Source organism: Nelumbo lutea, chromosome 4 (assembly GCF_056320005.1).
Source record: "Nelumbo lutea isolate HS-2025 chromosome 4, American lotus-T2T, whole genome shotgun sequence".
Classification (NCBI taxonomy): domain Eukaryota; kingdom Viridiplantae; phylum Streptophyta; class Magnoliopsida; order Proteales; family Nelumbonaceae; genus Nelumbo; species Nelumbo lutea.
Window position 1 is genome coordinate 14,528,230 of NC_142687.1, and position 16,346 is coordinate 14,544,575.

A 16,346-nucleotide genomic window follows, 5' to 3' on the forward strand; every position below is an offset into this window, starting at 1 on the left:
GAGGGGACGTCCTGATTCAGAAGGTAGCATCAGCGGATAATGTGGCTGACCCATTAACTAAGCCACTGACACAGAAGGTGTTTGAGAAACACGTGGAAAGTATGGGACTCCGGCTTGTACCAGATTGGACATAAGTGCAAGTAGGAGCTGTTAGACAGTTTTGTATGCCCTTAGCTTCAATCTGATTTGATGTACTTTTGACATTTAGTGTAAATAAATGAAGTGCATGTTTGATTCATGTTGTATGGTATGATTCTGTGTAAGACCCTAAAACTGGACACTTAATGAGACTCGTGTTAGTTTTAAATGTTCACAGCCATTGGATAAGTCTAGGGAGATTTATCCTGCCAAGGCTGATACTAGTGTGGCCGCCAAGTGTTGGGATGGCCTGTCTCGGCCACCAGGGTAAGACCCAAGGCACATGCAGTATGGGATTATTCGAATCCTTGAACCGGACTAGATTTCCAATATTGCCCTGGACCTTAGAGATAGATGGGCAAAACTGGAAAGTTACACCTGACCCCTAGACTAGATTATGATACTTCAGTAGGTGTCGGATTGGGCTGTCTTTGATATGCCAATTAGTGAGATCCTTAGCTGGGGTCAAAACCTGGGTATGTTGGGACAGTCTGAGAATTCATTTGAGTGGGTGATCATAGTGACAGGATTAGCCCCTTTGTCGAACAAAGGTAATGATCGGGAATGCACTCTCTTTGATGGAAACCAAACTGCCGGCAGTTGATTTCAATCATTGAAATTTTGTTTTGCAAAATTTATATATATGGTATATAGGTATTTTCGTTTTCAAGTTGTTTGCAAATGGTTTTAATTCCCGGGATCCATGTGAGAAGAGAGTGCACCACTGTTCCTCGCAGCCGAGGGAGAGGTCCTCTCTTGTCGAGCAATGCTTGATTATTATGGGCTGAGAGATTAAGTGTAAGGCCATTTAGGATAATACTTGATGGGCTAATCTTGCACTTGCCCATAGTCCCTGGGTTTTTATAAGATGGCTTGGTCCTGGGACCACTTAGTGTAAGTGTTGGGCCCATAGGGTCCATGTGATGGGCTCAGGGGTTCACTGGACTTCTCAGTGAATTCGGCTAGGCCTTGTAATAAAGGCTGGGCAGAACCCATGTGGCTGGTGTGTAGATCAGTGCTTGGGTCCCACGCCATACAAAGAAGCCCAACTGGGCAGCAGATTGGAAACCAATTGAGCACTAATTACTTAATGGGCCAAAAGCCCATTTCAAACTGGGCTGATATGATCACCCACTTATGGGGTGGATCTGAGATTAAGGTTAGCAAAAGGATTGGGCCTTTAACCTAATCCACTCCAGGAGACCAAATTTGAATCAGATTTGAATATGGTAATCTCCTGATAAGATCAGGAGTAAGCTAACCTAATCTGTAGATAGGATTAAGATCATCCCCTATCCAGATGCTGATTTGGATTGGGATAACTCGTAATAGGATTAGGAGATTTCTTAATCAAGAAGAAAGAGGAGAAATCCTAAGAGAATTAACAGAATTCGAACCTAAGGATTTGAGCAAGAAAATCTTCCTGCGAATTGAGATAAGATCTCGTACACTCCAGAGAGAAGAGAAGCAACATTCACCATCTTTGAGAAAATAAATCAAGAAATCAGTTCTTGATATCAGTTTTGCAGAAGGAACTGAAAAGATTTGGTGCTCAGTGTTTCCCGAGGATTCTTGTGAAGGATTCAATGTGTAGGACGCACTCTGCTGGTACCGTTCTACAGATTACTGTGTCATCTTCAGCAGGAGCGGTTCTTGGTGTCTTCTTTGGGCGTGAACACCAACTTTGGGAGATACTGCTTCTCTGGATCAGGTACAATTCCTCCCTTGTCTTTTGGTTCAGATCTGGTTCGGTTATGGTTCAAGTAGGATCCTTGAATATTGTATTCTAAATTTAGGGAATATGATTCCCAGTTGGAAGAAGGTAGGAAATTTTTTTTTGAAATTCGCCCACCCATTTTGCAACCTTTTTGGCGTCCATACGATGGATCCTACCTTTCTTTCAAAAATCAGAGTTCAAGAGAAGAGAAGAAGAAGAAGTATGTGGCGGCAACTTGGGTTTAGAGAGAGAGATTTTCGAACATAATCTCTCTTACTCCCTTAATTCTATTTCATTAAGTTAAACTTTAGTAATTTATAGAGAAGCCCCTAGTTGGGCATAAAATTAAAAAAACATAACATAAGAAAGAATAAAGCCCAAATTAAGGCCCATTACAGCAAAGAACATAAAAGATAAAAAAGGGTAAACAGCCTATGGACCATTCGGCCCATCTTCTCTATTGTATTACAGGTTCGAAGAGAAGAGAGAGAGATAGATAAGAGTGAAGAGAGGAGAAAAGAAGGGGTTCGGGGGTTAATGATTTGCCGCCCCATACACTTCTTTATTTATAGCTTTAGGTTCCTTATAAGAATTGGAAATAAACAAAATTAGAAACAACTAGGTGTGGTATGAAACCACACACACTAGAGCTTGAGTGTGGGTATGGAACCCCGCACTCGTGGCTAACCACTATTTCTTCACTCCCCCTCAAGTTGGGAGTAGATATTTGTCATGCCCAACTTGTGTAGATTTGTCTCCAATTTGCTTTTTGTGACTGCTTTGGTGAAGAGATCAGCTAACTGCATGTCTAAGGCAATCTAAGGCAGGCATACTTCTTGACATGCAACTCACTCTCAGATAAAATGCCTGTCAACCTCGATATGTTTACTCCTGTCATGCTGTATTGGGTTGTGGGCAATATTAATTGCAGGTTGATTATCACAATACAGCATTAGAGGCCTCTCATAATCAACATCCAACTCATTAAGCAAGGAACTCAGCCATAACACTTCTGCAGCACCATTGGCCATGGATCTATATTCTGCTTCTGCACTGGAGTGAACAACAACATTTTGTTCCTTGCTTCTCCAAGAAACAATATTTCCCCCCACAAATGCACAATATCCAGAGGTGGACCTCTTATCATCAAAACATCCAGCCCAATCTGCATCTGTATACACCTCTATTTTCATATGACCGTTATTCTTGAAGAGTATACCTCTCCTTTCCTTGGACATCTCTTTAAGTAGGCAATGATCCTTTCTACTGCAAGGAGATGGGTGGTCTTAGGAGAATGCATGTATTGACTAACAATACTGACGACATAAGAAATATCTGGTCGGGTTAGACAGAGATAAAGAAGTTTCCCAACCAGCCTTTGGTACATAGCCCTGTCCTCAAGGAGTTCTCCACTTTCTGCACTTATCTTATGGTTAGGCTCAATGGGAGTATTAGCAAGTTTCACTCCTAACTTGCTAGTTTCTTCCAATAAGTCCAGAACATACTTCCTTTGGGAGATGAAAATGCCATGCTTAGATCGAGCTACCTCAATTCCTAGGAAATAGTGTAATTTTCCTAGATCTTTCACTTCAAATTCCTTGTGAAGGTGCTGTTTAAGGGTTTCAATTTCACTAGTGTCACTTCCTGTTATCACAATGTCATCTACATAGACTGCAAGTAGAGTCAAGGAATGACTTGTCCTCTTAAAGAAGAGAGTGTGATCTGACTGAGCCTGTATGTATCCGAATTTGTCCAAAGCGAGTCTAAACCTATCAAACCAAGCTCTCGGGGATTGTTTCAGTCCGTACAAGGCGTTCTTCAAAAGGCAAACTTTCTTTCATGCTTCTGCACTATAAAAACCTGGGGGTAACTCCATGTATACTTCCTCTTGCAAGTCTCTGTTGAGGAAGGCATTTTTAACATCCAAATGAAATAGTGGCCATGAGAAGTTTGCAGCAATGGATAGAACTTTGGTAGTGTTCATTTTTGCAACAGGTGTAAAGGTTTCAGTATAGTTTATGCCATAAGTTTGTGTGAATCCCTTTGCAACCAATCTGGCCTTATACCTCTTTACAGTACTATCAACATTATATTTCACAGTAAACATCCATCTGCATCCAACAGTTTTCTTCCCTTCAAGTTGGTTAATTAGTTCCCATGTGTTGTTATTGACAAGAGCATCCATCTCTACTTGCATTGCTTCCTTCCATTCAGGTATCAAAAGAGCTTCTTGCACTTTTCTGGGTATAGGAATAGTAGAGATAGATGCCAAGTAAGATTTGTAGGATTCTAAGAGACAATTATAGGAAAGGAACTTGAAGATGCAATGGGCAATGGATGAGGTGCAGCGATGCTTCCCTTTATGAATAGCAATTGGAAGATCAAGGTCATATGTTGGTGAAGGCTGAACATCTATAACAGTGGAATCAACAATGGAAGTAGTAGTAGTGTTTGGATCTGGAGCTGCAGAAGATGTTGGAACTGGCCTGGATTGCTGTTGAGTACAAGAATCAACCTGCCTCCACCACTTTCTGTGATACACTCTCAACTCCCTGCATTTTTGACAACCTTCTTCGCAACTCCCCTCCTCAGTAACCGGGATAGGTAAAGGAACTCTTGGAGCTGAAACTAAAATCCCTTCCTCACTATTCTCCTCTCGAGGAGAAGCCTTATGATAGTAGGGCATATCCTCAAAGAAGGTAACATCCATGGACACAAACTACTTCCCTGAAACTGATTCATAACAGCAATATCCCTTTTGATTTTGTGCATACCCAAGGAAAATACACTTAGTGGCTTTGGGATCAAATTTAGAGCGATGAGGTCCAAGGATTTGAACAAAACAAGTACACCCAAAAGTTTTGAGGGGAATAGTGAAGGAACCCTATTAATGAGGTATATGGCTGTACAGATTGCATCTCCCCAGAAGCATGGGAACATTGGAATTGAGCATGATGCTTCTGGCTACCTCTAAAATATGTCTATTTTTTCTCTCAACAACCCCGTTTTGTTGAGGTGTGTGAGGACAGGTGCTCTGATGAATGATCCCATGATCAAGGAGATAGGATGCCAAGGGTTCTGCAAGGTATTCCTTGGCATTATCAGATCTAAGAATCTTGATCTTGGTTTCAAATTGAGTTAGGATCATCTGATGGAAAGCTTGGGTCAGAGAAGGGACCTCATCTCAAGAGTGCATAAGATAGACTCATGAAAAACGGGTATAGTCATCAACAAATAATAAGAAATATTTGTACCCCCCCATGGTGGGTGTATGGTAGGGCCCCCAAACATCGGTATGCAGAACCTCAAAAGGAAGGTTGCTTCTTTTATTACTTAAAGGATAAGATGATCTACTATGTTTTGCAAGTTCATAACTTTCACATTTTAACCCAGACACTTCTACTGACTCAAACAAGTTTGGAAAAAGACTCTTTAAAGACCCAAAAGATAAATGACCTAAGCAGTTGTGCCAAAGCATAATCTTACTACAAGATTGAGAAACAAACAATTTCCCTGCTTCACTCTGCTCCCCCTGTGAATGTTCTAGCAAGTAGACTCCATTCATCTCATGGCTAACTAACTGAAAGTAAGTTAGCATTGAGCTTGGGAACATGTAAAACTGAGGATAAGGTGATGGTATCTGATAATCTAATGTCTCCCTTGCTAGAAATTGGTACAAGAGAGCCATTGGCAATAGAAACTTTGTCTCTCCCAAAGGATTAACAGTAGATGCTAAATAGAGTAGATATGCTGGTCATATGATCTGAAGCACCTGAATCTATTACCCAGGAAGGTCTAGTATTACCTGGGACAGAAGCATGGCAAGCAGTAGCTCTTGTACCTGTATGAGCAAGGGCTGAAGTAGGATGAGCTGAATTACTAAATTCATTTTCTAGTTGAGTCAGAGCAGCTTAGACTGCAGCTAGGGTATCTAGAGGAGTGCCTCTTGTGCCTGATGAAGTTGTACTATTAGTGTTGACAGTCATATTAGCATTCCCTTTGTTATTTTTGTGCTTTGCTGAAATTAGATGAGGGTGCAACTTCCAACAGGTGTCCTTAGTATGTTTAGGTTTCTTGCAGTGTTCACATACTAAGTCCTTAGTTTCCTTCTTCTCCTTATCCCCCCTCCCCCCCCAGATTTAGGTCTAACTGCTGCCAAGGCTGATTCGAAGGGCTGTTTTTGCAACATAACCTTTCTCCTAGTTTTTTCACTATGCACTAGGGCATAGGCTTGTGATAAAGTCACACTATCTCTTGTCAACAACTGCTGTCTCATAATGTCATATTTAGAGTTCAGACCAGCTAGGAACTCAAAAACTCTGTTAGATTCAACCTGCTTTCTATATGTTTGTGCATCTTTCTGACTCTCCCACTCAATTGTTTCAAGATGGTCAATTTCATGCCACAGGGATTTTAAGGTTGAAAAGTAAATAGAAACTTGCTTCTCTCCTTGCCTCAGATTTTTTACCTCACATTTTAGCTCATAAGCCCTAGCAACATTAAGGGGCTGAGAGTAGGTTTCCTTCATAACATCCCATATTTCCTTAACTGTTTTGGTCCATAATTAGTTTTGGCTGATGTGTGGCTGCATAGAGTTGCACAGCCATGTCATCACCAAAAAATTCTCTTGGACCCACCTAGCATAAGTAGGGTCCTCCTTGGAGGGTTCCTTCACATCCCCTAGCAAGAAGTTCAATTTTCCTCTACCCCCAATAGCCATCATGGCTGATTGGGCCCATTCCAAGTAGTTTGATCCATCAAACTTAACAATTGTAATCTGAAAGGTGTTTTCAGTCATGTTACCTGAACCATCAGTCCCCAAAACACCTTCCCATAGGTTCTTGTACTCCATTCTAAGTTAAGAAGAGGCTTTAAACTACTATGACAAGAAAAAAACTGTATTTCAAGGCTGATAACAGCCGACCTAGGACAATGATTTTGCAGTTAGATAACAATCAACTACTGTCCTGAGATTGATATCAGTCCTGAGATTTTCTATTTGTACCTCTCTGAATGAATAACAAAGTCCTTTTGAGTATCAATCTGAAGAAAAGTTACTTACTTTATGAAAAAAAAAAGCCCAGAAAACTGATTGCTACCTTTAGTCTTTAAACTTGATCAATCGATTACTATCAGCACCTTGAATCTTGATCAAAGAACCAAGAAATAGCTGATCGGCACCTCCAATCTTGATCAAGAATCGATCTTGATCACTCAATTCCTGCCTGATTCTTCCTGATTACAAGAAGCTCTCTCCAATCTTAGGACAGCTTCTAAAGCCTTCTTGCAACCTCCAAGAATCAGCCGAAGTAAGGATCTTTCTGAACTTTCAGCCCTAAACAATTCTCATGTGGTCGGCTGAATTAAATCTGCATGAGAAACCCTAGATCTAAGGCTCTGATACCAACTTGAAAGAAGAAGAAGAAGAACTGTTTACTGTATTACAGGTTCAAAGAGAAGAAAGAGAGAGAGAGAAGAAGAGCAAAGAGAGGAGAAAAGAAAGAAGGGGTTCGGTGGTTAATGATCTGCCGCTCCATACTTTATTTATAGCTTTAGGTTCCTTACAAGAATAGGAAATAAACAAAATTAGAAACAATAAGGCCAGCTGGTCCAACTTAAAAGAAATTATAAACTTCTCATAAAAGAAATTAGAAACTAGGTGTGGGTACGAAACCACACACACTAAAGCCTGAGTGTGGGGATGGAACCCCACACTCGTGGCTATTATATATATATATAACTTGCCATTTCCTTGATTCTTGCAAGTTTTCACAGCTGTAGGGGTACTTGAACCTGCACTAGAGGAGGATGGGTTGTAGGGCCCACTTTTGAAAATTCCTTCTTCCTTTTTTCCCACATCTACATCATCATATTAAAACTGTTGCAACTAATCTCATCATCACTATGTTCATTTGTCTAATCTTTTCTTGTCTTCAAGAATTATTATTCTTCCCCAATTTCCTTCTTTCCTTTTTCTGCATCTACATAATTGTATTAAATTCTGTTGCAATTAATCTCATTATAACCATGGCCATTTGTTTCCTGAGGGCATTACGTGACCAATTTTGTGCTGCCTATAAAAAAGAAGAGTGAGAAAAGGCAGATTATAAATGCATTTCAAGCATACCTGAACCAGTTGGGATATTTCAGCCTTCAATGAGGAAACTGTTGGAAACCTTGAAGATAAGCAAAAAGCAATCTGAGGATCCACAGAAAATGCAGTCCTAGCATATTCAACCCATTTATCTGAGCTAATTTTAGGTCGGGATGACGTGTTTTCCCTGTAAGAAATAAAACTTGAGATTGTAAATAAATAACCAAGGAACATAATTATTAAGGATATATGAAAAATATTTTTATAGTAGTATGGAAAATATTCCCTAACAAACATGAATACTGAAACCAGAAACTTGATCAAAATTACTTTGTATTTGAAGGTTGAGCCCAGACTTCAAGTCGTTCAGCCTCATGCTGGGATAGCATTAATAGTAATTGTTTCCGTTTCTCTCTTCCGACAGCATAGTTGTCTATATGGCCCCAAATGGGGTGGTATTGATCTTTCTGCAAAGGATTATCATACTCTGAGTTAGCTGCAAAAATAGTATATTTCAAATCTAAATTCATGGAAGGTAGCTGCTAAGGATGTACACCATAATTCAAGCTTATTAATTTCTACCATATCACCCAAAGAACTTTCATTCTCACGCCCCCGTTCTTTCAAAGATGAGTCCAACTGAAGAACATCCGCTCGCTCATTCAAAAGATAATGGACAAATACAGACACAGACTGTGCCTCACTCTGAGCAAAATTCTTGCTGCTTGTTTCATACCACTCAGGTTCATAAGCAAACCAACCCAATGCAGCTCTGCAACGTCCAAGGAGACAAAGTTGAGATTCCATATGTGGATAAAAACTGCCCAAATTCTTTTTCAAGGAAAAGGTTCATTTAAATGCCAAATTAGTGAAGAATTATAAGAATTAACTGAGAAAACATCATAGCAATTAGAAGGTATCTCTCCTTCAGTTCAGCAATGAAACATTTATTTTATGTGATGTTCTACAAGAGCATCTACTTAATCTCAGATGCATGGTGCAGTGGTTTGAATACAGCCATGGCAGATGTTCCCCACATGGAAGACCCAGTAACGATTACAGGTGTGAAGGCCTTCTAGCCTTCTATCTACTTATCTGATTCTGCCATTAGGAGAAAAATGCACATCCAAGATGATATAGGATCCAATGGTGGAGCATTTTGAAAGTAAACTGACAGTCAGGAAAATGAGATACTTGTCAAACAGAGCTAAGATGACTATCAGGAAAAGAACTTTAGGAAACCTACCTACCTATTCTCTATCTCTATTTCCTATCCCTGCTTAAGAAGCTAACATAGTTGTCAAAATGATGAGGCCAAAAAAAAAAGCGGAAAGAAAGAAAGAATATAAAAGAAGAAAATAAAAGTGTGAATATATTCTGTTTTGCATGTGTTAGTGTTCGGTCTGCCTGTTAGACTGATAACAGTCAAGGAAGAGAGAGAGAAGAGAGAAGGAGAGAAAGAGAGAAAGGAGAAGAGCAGAGGAGAAACAAGGAGAAAAGATTCTGGTTCAAATGAGAGAAAAAGTTCACTCTCCCATTCGGCCAGATGTATTTTATATTACTAAAATAATGTGGAAAAGTCACATATGCCCCTACTTAAGTTATGGACATTAAATCTAACATAAACTTACACATCAGCACCTAAACACAAGCACAAAGATAAAATTACCCCTACATACTCGACATTAACACCCCCCCTCAAGATGGAGAGTATATATCATATAATCCCAGCTTGTTACATATGTAGTCCACTCTCCCCCAACTCAACCCTTTAGTAAACAAATCTGCACACTGATTCCCTGTGTTGACATATGCAGTGTCTATCACTCCACTCAGCACCTTCTCTCTAACAAAGTGATAGTCAACCTCTATTTGTTTAGTAAACAAATCTGCAACCTGATTGTCACAGTAGAGCTTCATTGGAGTATCAACAGTGTATCCCATCTCCTGTAGAAGGTTCCTTAGACACACTAATTCACAAGTAGTATGTGCCATAGCTCTATATTCTTCCTCTACACTGCTTCTTGCACAACTGTTTGCTTCTTGCTTTTCCATGTCACCAGATTACCCCCAAGAAAAGTGCAATAGCCTGTGGTAGATCTCCTATTAGATACAGAACCTACCCAATCAGCATCAGTATATCCTTCTATTTCAAGTTTTCCACCACTTCTGTATATCAAACCGCAACCAGGAGCCCCCTTTAAATACCTCACAATCCTTATAACCGCATCCCAATGTGGAACCAAAGGTTTCTGCATGAACTGACTTACCACACTAACTGTGAATGAAATGCTTGGTCGAGTGATGGTTAGGCAGTTTAGTTTACCTACCAGCTGCCGGTATCTGCCAGGGTCTTCAAACACTGCACCCATATCACTGCTCAGCTTAGTGTTTGTTTCCATAGGAGTTTCAGCTGGTTTAGCACCTAACAAACCTGTTTCTTCAAGCAAATCAAGAGCATATTTTCTCTGACACAAGTTAATACCATGCTTGGACCTTGCTACTTCTATCCCCAAGAAAAACTTCAATTTACCAAGGTCTTTGTCTGAAAATGATCTTGCAGAAAGATCTTCAACCTGTCAATGCCCATTTTATCATTCCCGGTAATGACAATATCATCTACATACACCACTAATAGGATCTTCCCTGCCTGAGAGTCATGACTGAAGACGGAATGGTCAACTTGGCACTGTTTCATACCAAACTTCTTTACTACCTCACTAAATCTGCTAAACCATGCTCGAGGAGACTGTTTAAGCCCATAAATGGCCTTCAGTAGCCAACACACCTTACCATCCTCCCTCTGAGAGGGGCCAATCATACATCGCAGCAAGAGAAATCACAACACGGACTGAACCAATCTTAGCAACCGGGGAGAAAGTCTCTATGTAATCAATACCATAAGTTTGGGAATACCCTTTGGCAACCAATCTAGCTTTCAGACGCTCTACACTACCATCAGGTAAGTACTTAACCGTATAAACCCACTTACAGCCAACAGCCTGCTTACCAGGAGGAAGAGTGGTGAGTTCCCATGTATGATTATGAGCAAGAGCTGAGAGTTCTTCCATCGCACGACACCATCCTGGAGAGGCAAGGGCTTCTTGGACATCCTTAGGTATAACAACAGAGGATAACAAAGAGATAAACTGGTAATGGGAAGAAAGGTGAGTCAGTGAAACATAATTAGAAATATGATGAAGAGTACAACTGTGCTTACCTTTCCACAAGGCAATGGGAAGATCAAGATCAGATACTGGGGTCAGGGCTGGTGTGGTAACAGCTATCGGATCTGTCGACGATGATGAAGTTGGAGGAGGTGCTGGTACATGTGGGTGATGTGTATACACGTGATGGATCGGTGGTTGTTCAACAAGTGGTGGCACCGGAGGCAAATACTTGGTCACTGCGAGAACAAGAGGTACAAAGTCCACAACTGGAAGAGGAAGGGGAGGAGGTGATGAGGAGGAAGAAACATCACCGGACCCCAAGAAGAACGGAGTAGACTCAAAGAAAGTAACATCAGCACATACAAAGGGACATCGAGAACTAGGGTGATAACACTTATACCCTTTTTGAGTTCGGGAATAGCCAAGGAAGATGCACTTAATAGACCGTGCATCTAACTTGTCCATTCCTGGCCCTAGATTATGAACAAAACAAACACATCCAAAAACTCGAGGAGAGAGAGGAAACGGAAACAAGGTAGGAAACAATGTAGTGAATAGGGAATGACCATCAAGGATAGAAATGGGCATCCGGTTGACCAAGAAGTAGTAAGTAAGCACGCAATCACTCCAAAAGGATTTGGGAACATAGAGGGACCGAGCTGTTTCCAAGAGTTGACAATTCTCTCTCAGCCACCCCGTTTTGTTGTGGGGTGTAGGTACATGAAGTCTGATGGGTAATGCCATGTTGGTCTAGGTAGTCCTGAAATGATGAAGAGAGATATTCACAACAATTATCAGAACGAAAAATTTGAATGTGAACACCAAATTGGTTGCGAAACTCAGCATAAAACTTTTGGAAAATAGTAAACAATTCACTTCTTTCTTTCATTAAATAGAGCTGCGTCATCCTTGAATAATCATAAACAAAAATGACTAAATATTTATATCCATTGTATGACATCACTTTATAAGGACCCCAGACATCTGAATGAACCAAAGAAAAAGGACTCGATACACGATTATCAATTCTAGGACTAAAGGGAACACGATGATGTTTCCCCAACTGACACGACTCACAATCCAAAACAGAAAGATGACTCAATGAAGGAACCAAAGACTTCAAAACTTTCAGTGAAGTGTGAGCTTAGGAGCTGTATTCGAAGTAGTAGAGAAGAGAAGAAGACTTCTGAAATGCTGTGAATGTCGAACTGAGTAGCTCAGTCAACAATACTGTTATTTATATTAGAATGTAGTATAATGATACAAGGAATTACTGGAATGCCCCTAATTAGTGATGGAACACCCAGACAACTTAAAAACATTAAACAGGCTTAGGCCCATTAACACAGACCCAGTACAAGATAACTTAAACTTAAGTATAGGCTAATAAGAACTCTTATCAGCCGAACACTCATACATAGAGAGACTTTAATCCAACACTCCCCCTCAAGCTAAGCATGGATATCAATCATGTTTAGCTTGCTAAGTATTCCCCTAAACTTTGCTGCTGCCAGCCCTTTAGTCAATACATTTGCAATTTGCATCTAAGATGGAGTATAAGGCACACAGAGTTCACCCGAGGCAATTCTCTCTCTAACAAAGTGTCGATCAATCTCAATATGTTTTGTCCTATCATGCTGAACGGGATTGTTGGCAATGTTGATAGCAGCTTTATTGTCACAATATAGCCTGAGAGGACCTTCAGCCTTAATGACAAGCTCATTAAGAAGAGTTTTGAGCCATAAGAGTTCAGCAACCCCGTGGGCCATAGCTCGATATTCTGCTTCTACACTTGATCTAGCCACTACATTCTGCTTCTTACTGCGCCATGTGACCAGGTTTCCTCCCACAAATGTACAATAACCTGAGGTTGATTTTCTGTCTCCAACAAACCCAGCCCAATCTGCATCAGTGTAGGCTTCAATTTCAAGTCTATTGTTTTTTCTGAATAGAATTCCCTTCCCTGGGCAAGTCTTCAAGTACCTGAGAATTCTTTCAACTGCTCTCATGTGAGGGATCTTTGGTGAGTGCATGAATTGACTGACAACATGCACTGCATAGGCAATATCTGGCTGAGTAAGGGATAAGTATATCAGCTTTCCTTTGTATCTTTCTCTATCACAGTAGTCCTCCCCATTGATTCTTGTAGGCCATGGTTCTATCCTATTGGAGTGTCTGCTGGCCTGCATCCCATCATGCCTATTTCCTCTAGGAGATCTAGCACATATTTCCGTTGACATATGTAGATTCCTTCTCTTGATCTAGCAACTTCAATCCCAAGAAAATATCTCAGATTTCCCAAGTCTTTGATCTCAAATTCTGAAGCTAGGAACTCCTTCAGTCTTTTTATCTCTTCCAAGTCATTGCCGGTAATCACCATATCATCCACATAAACAATGAGTGTCGTAAGTTTGCTATCCTGTCTCCTTGTAAACAAGGTATGATCCGCACCACTCTGAGTGTACCCCACTTTCTTCATGGCCATACAAAGTCTCTCAAACCATGCCCGAGGAGACTGCTTCAAGCCTTATAATGCTTTCCTTAGTTTACACACCTTCTTGCCAACATCATAGCCTGATGGAGGTTCCATGAATACCTCTTCATGAAGATCACCATTTAGGAAGGCATTCTTCACATCCAGCTGATGAAGTTCCCATGAGAAATTTGCTGTTAGTGACAATAGAACCCGGATTGTGTTGAGCTTTGCTATTGGGGCAAAGGTTTCTTTGTAGTCAATTCCTTCCTTTTGAGTAAATCCCTTTGCCACAAGTCTGGCCTTGTACTTCTCGATTGACCCATCCTCCCTGTGCTTTACTGTAAATACCCACTTGCACCCAACAGTGCCTTTCCCCTCTGGCAGGTCCACTAATTCCCAAGTTCTTGCTTTCATTAGGGCTTTCATCTCTTCATTCATAGCTTCTTTCCACCTTGGATCAGATGTTGCCTCTGAGTACCTAGAAGGAACACGTACAGAGGAAAGAGCAGACACAAAGGAGTGATAGGCAAGAGATAAATGTGAGTAAGAAACAAAATCAGCTATGGGATGCCGGGTGGTACAAGAACGGATAGGCTTACGAAGAGCAATAGGAAGATCCAAATCCAAAGTCTGTGAGTCAGAATTACCTTGAATTGCAGAGACAGATTGATCTGAGTCCAACTGGTTGCAGTCATGAGGTTAAGAGCCCTTTTTCCTTCTGTTGTATGTAAGTATCTCCTTTTGTTGCCTATTGGAATCTTCAGGAGCATCTACTGCATCAGGAGGAGTAACTGGCACATTTAGAGCCTTACTAGGTTGACCTGGAATGCCACAACTAGGAGTAGTGGAAGGTGATGGAAGACCTGAGTCAGATAGGGGAACAAAAAAGGAGGGAGAATGAGAATCCTCTTCCAATCCACTAGTCTCCCCCTGAAGAGGATTCTGAGAAAACTGGAAATAGGGTTGAGACTCAAAAAAGACTACATCTCTGGTGACATACTTTTTCTTGGAGACAGGATCATAACACTTGTACCCCTTTTGTGTAGGAGAGTACCCCAAAAATATTCCCTTTGTAGCCTTGGGATCCAGCTTGGTTTTCTTTGGATCCTTCACATGTATAAAACATATACAGCCAAAAACCCGTGAGGGAAGAGGAAATTCTGGAAGAGTGGGACACAAAACAGAGAAAGGGGTCTTCATACCCAATTCCTTAGATGGCATCCGATTTATCAGGTATGATGTAGTGAGTACAGCTTGAGACTAGTGTTGCTTGGGCACTTTGTGCTGAAATAGTAGGGCCCGAGCTGTCTCCAATAGATGTTTGTTCTTGCGCTCAACAACTCCATTTTGCTTAGGGGTATTAGCACAGGATGACTGGTGTAACATGCTAGCATCTTCCATGAATGAGTTCAGGGATTTTTCAAAGTGTTCAACAGCATTGTCTGACCGGAATTGCTTAATCATCTTATCAAATTGTGTTTTAATCATCTTGCAAAAAGCCATAGTTATCTGTGGTACTTCGTCTCGTCCTTTTAACAGATAAATCCATGTGCACCGAGAATAATGGTCAATAAAACTGATAAAGTAACGGAAGCCATCAATGGAAACAGTGGGTGAAGGTCCCCAAACATCCGAATGAACCAAATCAAAAGGAGCTCGAATTTCATTACTGGAAGTTGGATACACTGTTCTACAATGTTTTGACATTTGACACACATCACAAATTAAACTCTGACTTGGAATGCCCTTAAACAATTCGGAAAACAACATTGCTAATGAAGAGAAAGACACATGGCCTAGCCTAGCATGCCACAGGTGCAGCCTAGCTATTGACTCAGTAGACGTTCAGGACTACTATCAGTCTTGAACCCTAATGGATTTCAGGTTCGAAAATAGAAGAAAAAAGTATAGAGAAGAGAGGAGAAAGAGAGAAGAGAGAGCAGTAGAACACAAGAGTTGAAAGGAGGAAAGGACAGATCTGCCCTTAGTATTTACATAACAAATAAAACAAAATAAGACTGAAATAACTAACTGACCACCAGCTAACCCTAGATAGACTAGAACACCTTCTACCCTATGAACATAGTGGGACCGTAGCTATGGGGCCCACATCAGTGTTCTCTACACTCCCCCTCAAGTTGGGAATAAATGTTTATCATTCCCAACTTGGATAGATCCACCTCTAGCTTCTTCCTTGGTACAGCTTTGGTGAGGATATCTACTAGCTGCATGTTGGAGGTGATGTACGGGAGACACATTTCTTGTGATGAGACCCTCTTTCGTACAAAATGTCGATCAACTTCAATATGTTTAGTTATGTCATGCTGCATCGGATTGTGTGCTATATTAATAGCCGCTTGATTATCAAAATACAACATCAGGGGCTTCTCATACTCAATACCCAACTCCTCAAGTAGTGATCTCAGCCACTCCGTTAGCCATTGACCTGTATTCAGCTTCAGCACTAGATCGGGAGACAACACTCTGTTTTTTACTCCTCCAAGAGACAAGGTTACCTCCCACAAGGGCACAATATCCAGAGGTAGACCTTCTGTCATCAACACTCCCATCCCAATCGACATCCGTATAGGCCTCCACCTTCATGTGGTCATTATTCTTGAACAGTATACCTCTACTCGGGCATCTCTTCAAGTATTCTAAAATTCTTTCTGCTACAAGAAGGAGCGTAGTTCTAGGAGAATGCATGTGCTGATTGACAGCACTAACCGCATAACTGATATCTGGCCGAGT

General features: G+C 40.9%; 1 protein-coding gene across 4 annotated transcripts in view; it reads right to left on the reverse strand.

Annotated features, from left to right (window-relative positions):
* LOC148854085 (phosphatidylinositol 4-kinase alpha 1-like) overlaps positions 1-16,346 on the reverse strand; it is a 160,043-nt gene that overhangs the window by 37,922 nt on the left and 105,775 nt on the right. For all 4 annotated transcript variants that reach the window (XR_016095034.1, XM_088941758.1, XM_088941757.1 and 1 more), the window contains exons 15-17: positions 8,532-8,721; positions 8,280-8,416; positions 7,983-8,136 (exon numbers count right to left, since the gene is read on the reverse strand). Coding sequence is in view for 3 of the 4 variants with exons in the window: in XM_088941758.1 (XP_088797884.1) it covers positions 7,983-8,136; positions 8,280-8,416; positions 8,532-8,721 (481 nt within the window). In the remaining variant the exon portion in view is untranslated. The remainder of the gene's footprint in view (positions 1-7,982; positions 8,137-8,279; positions 8,417-8,531; positions 8,722-16,346) is intronic.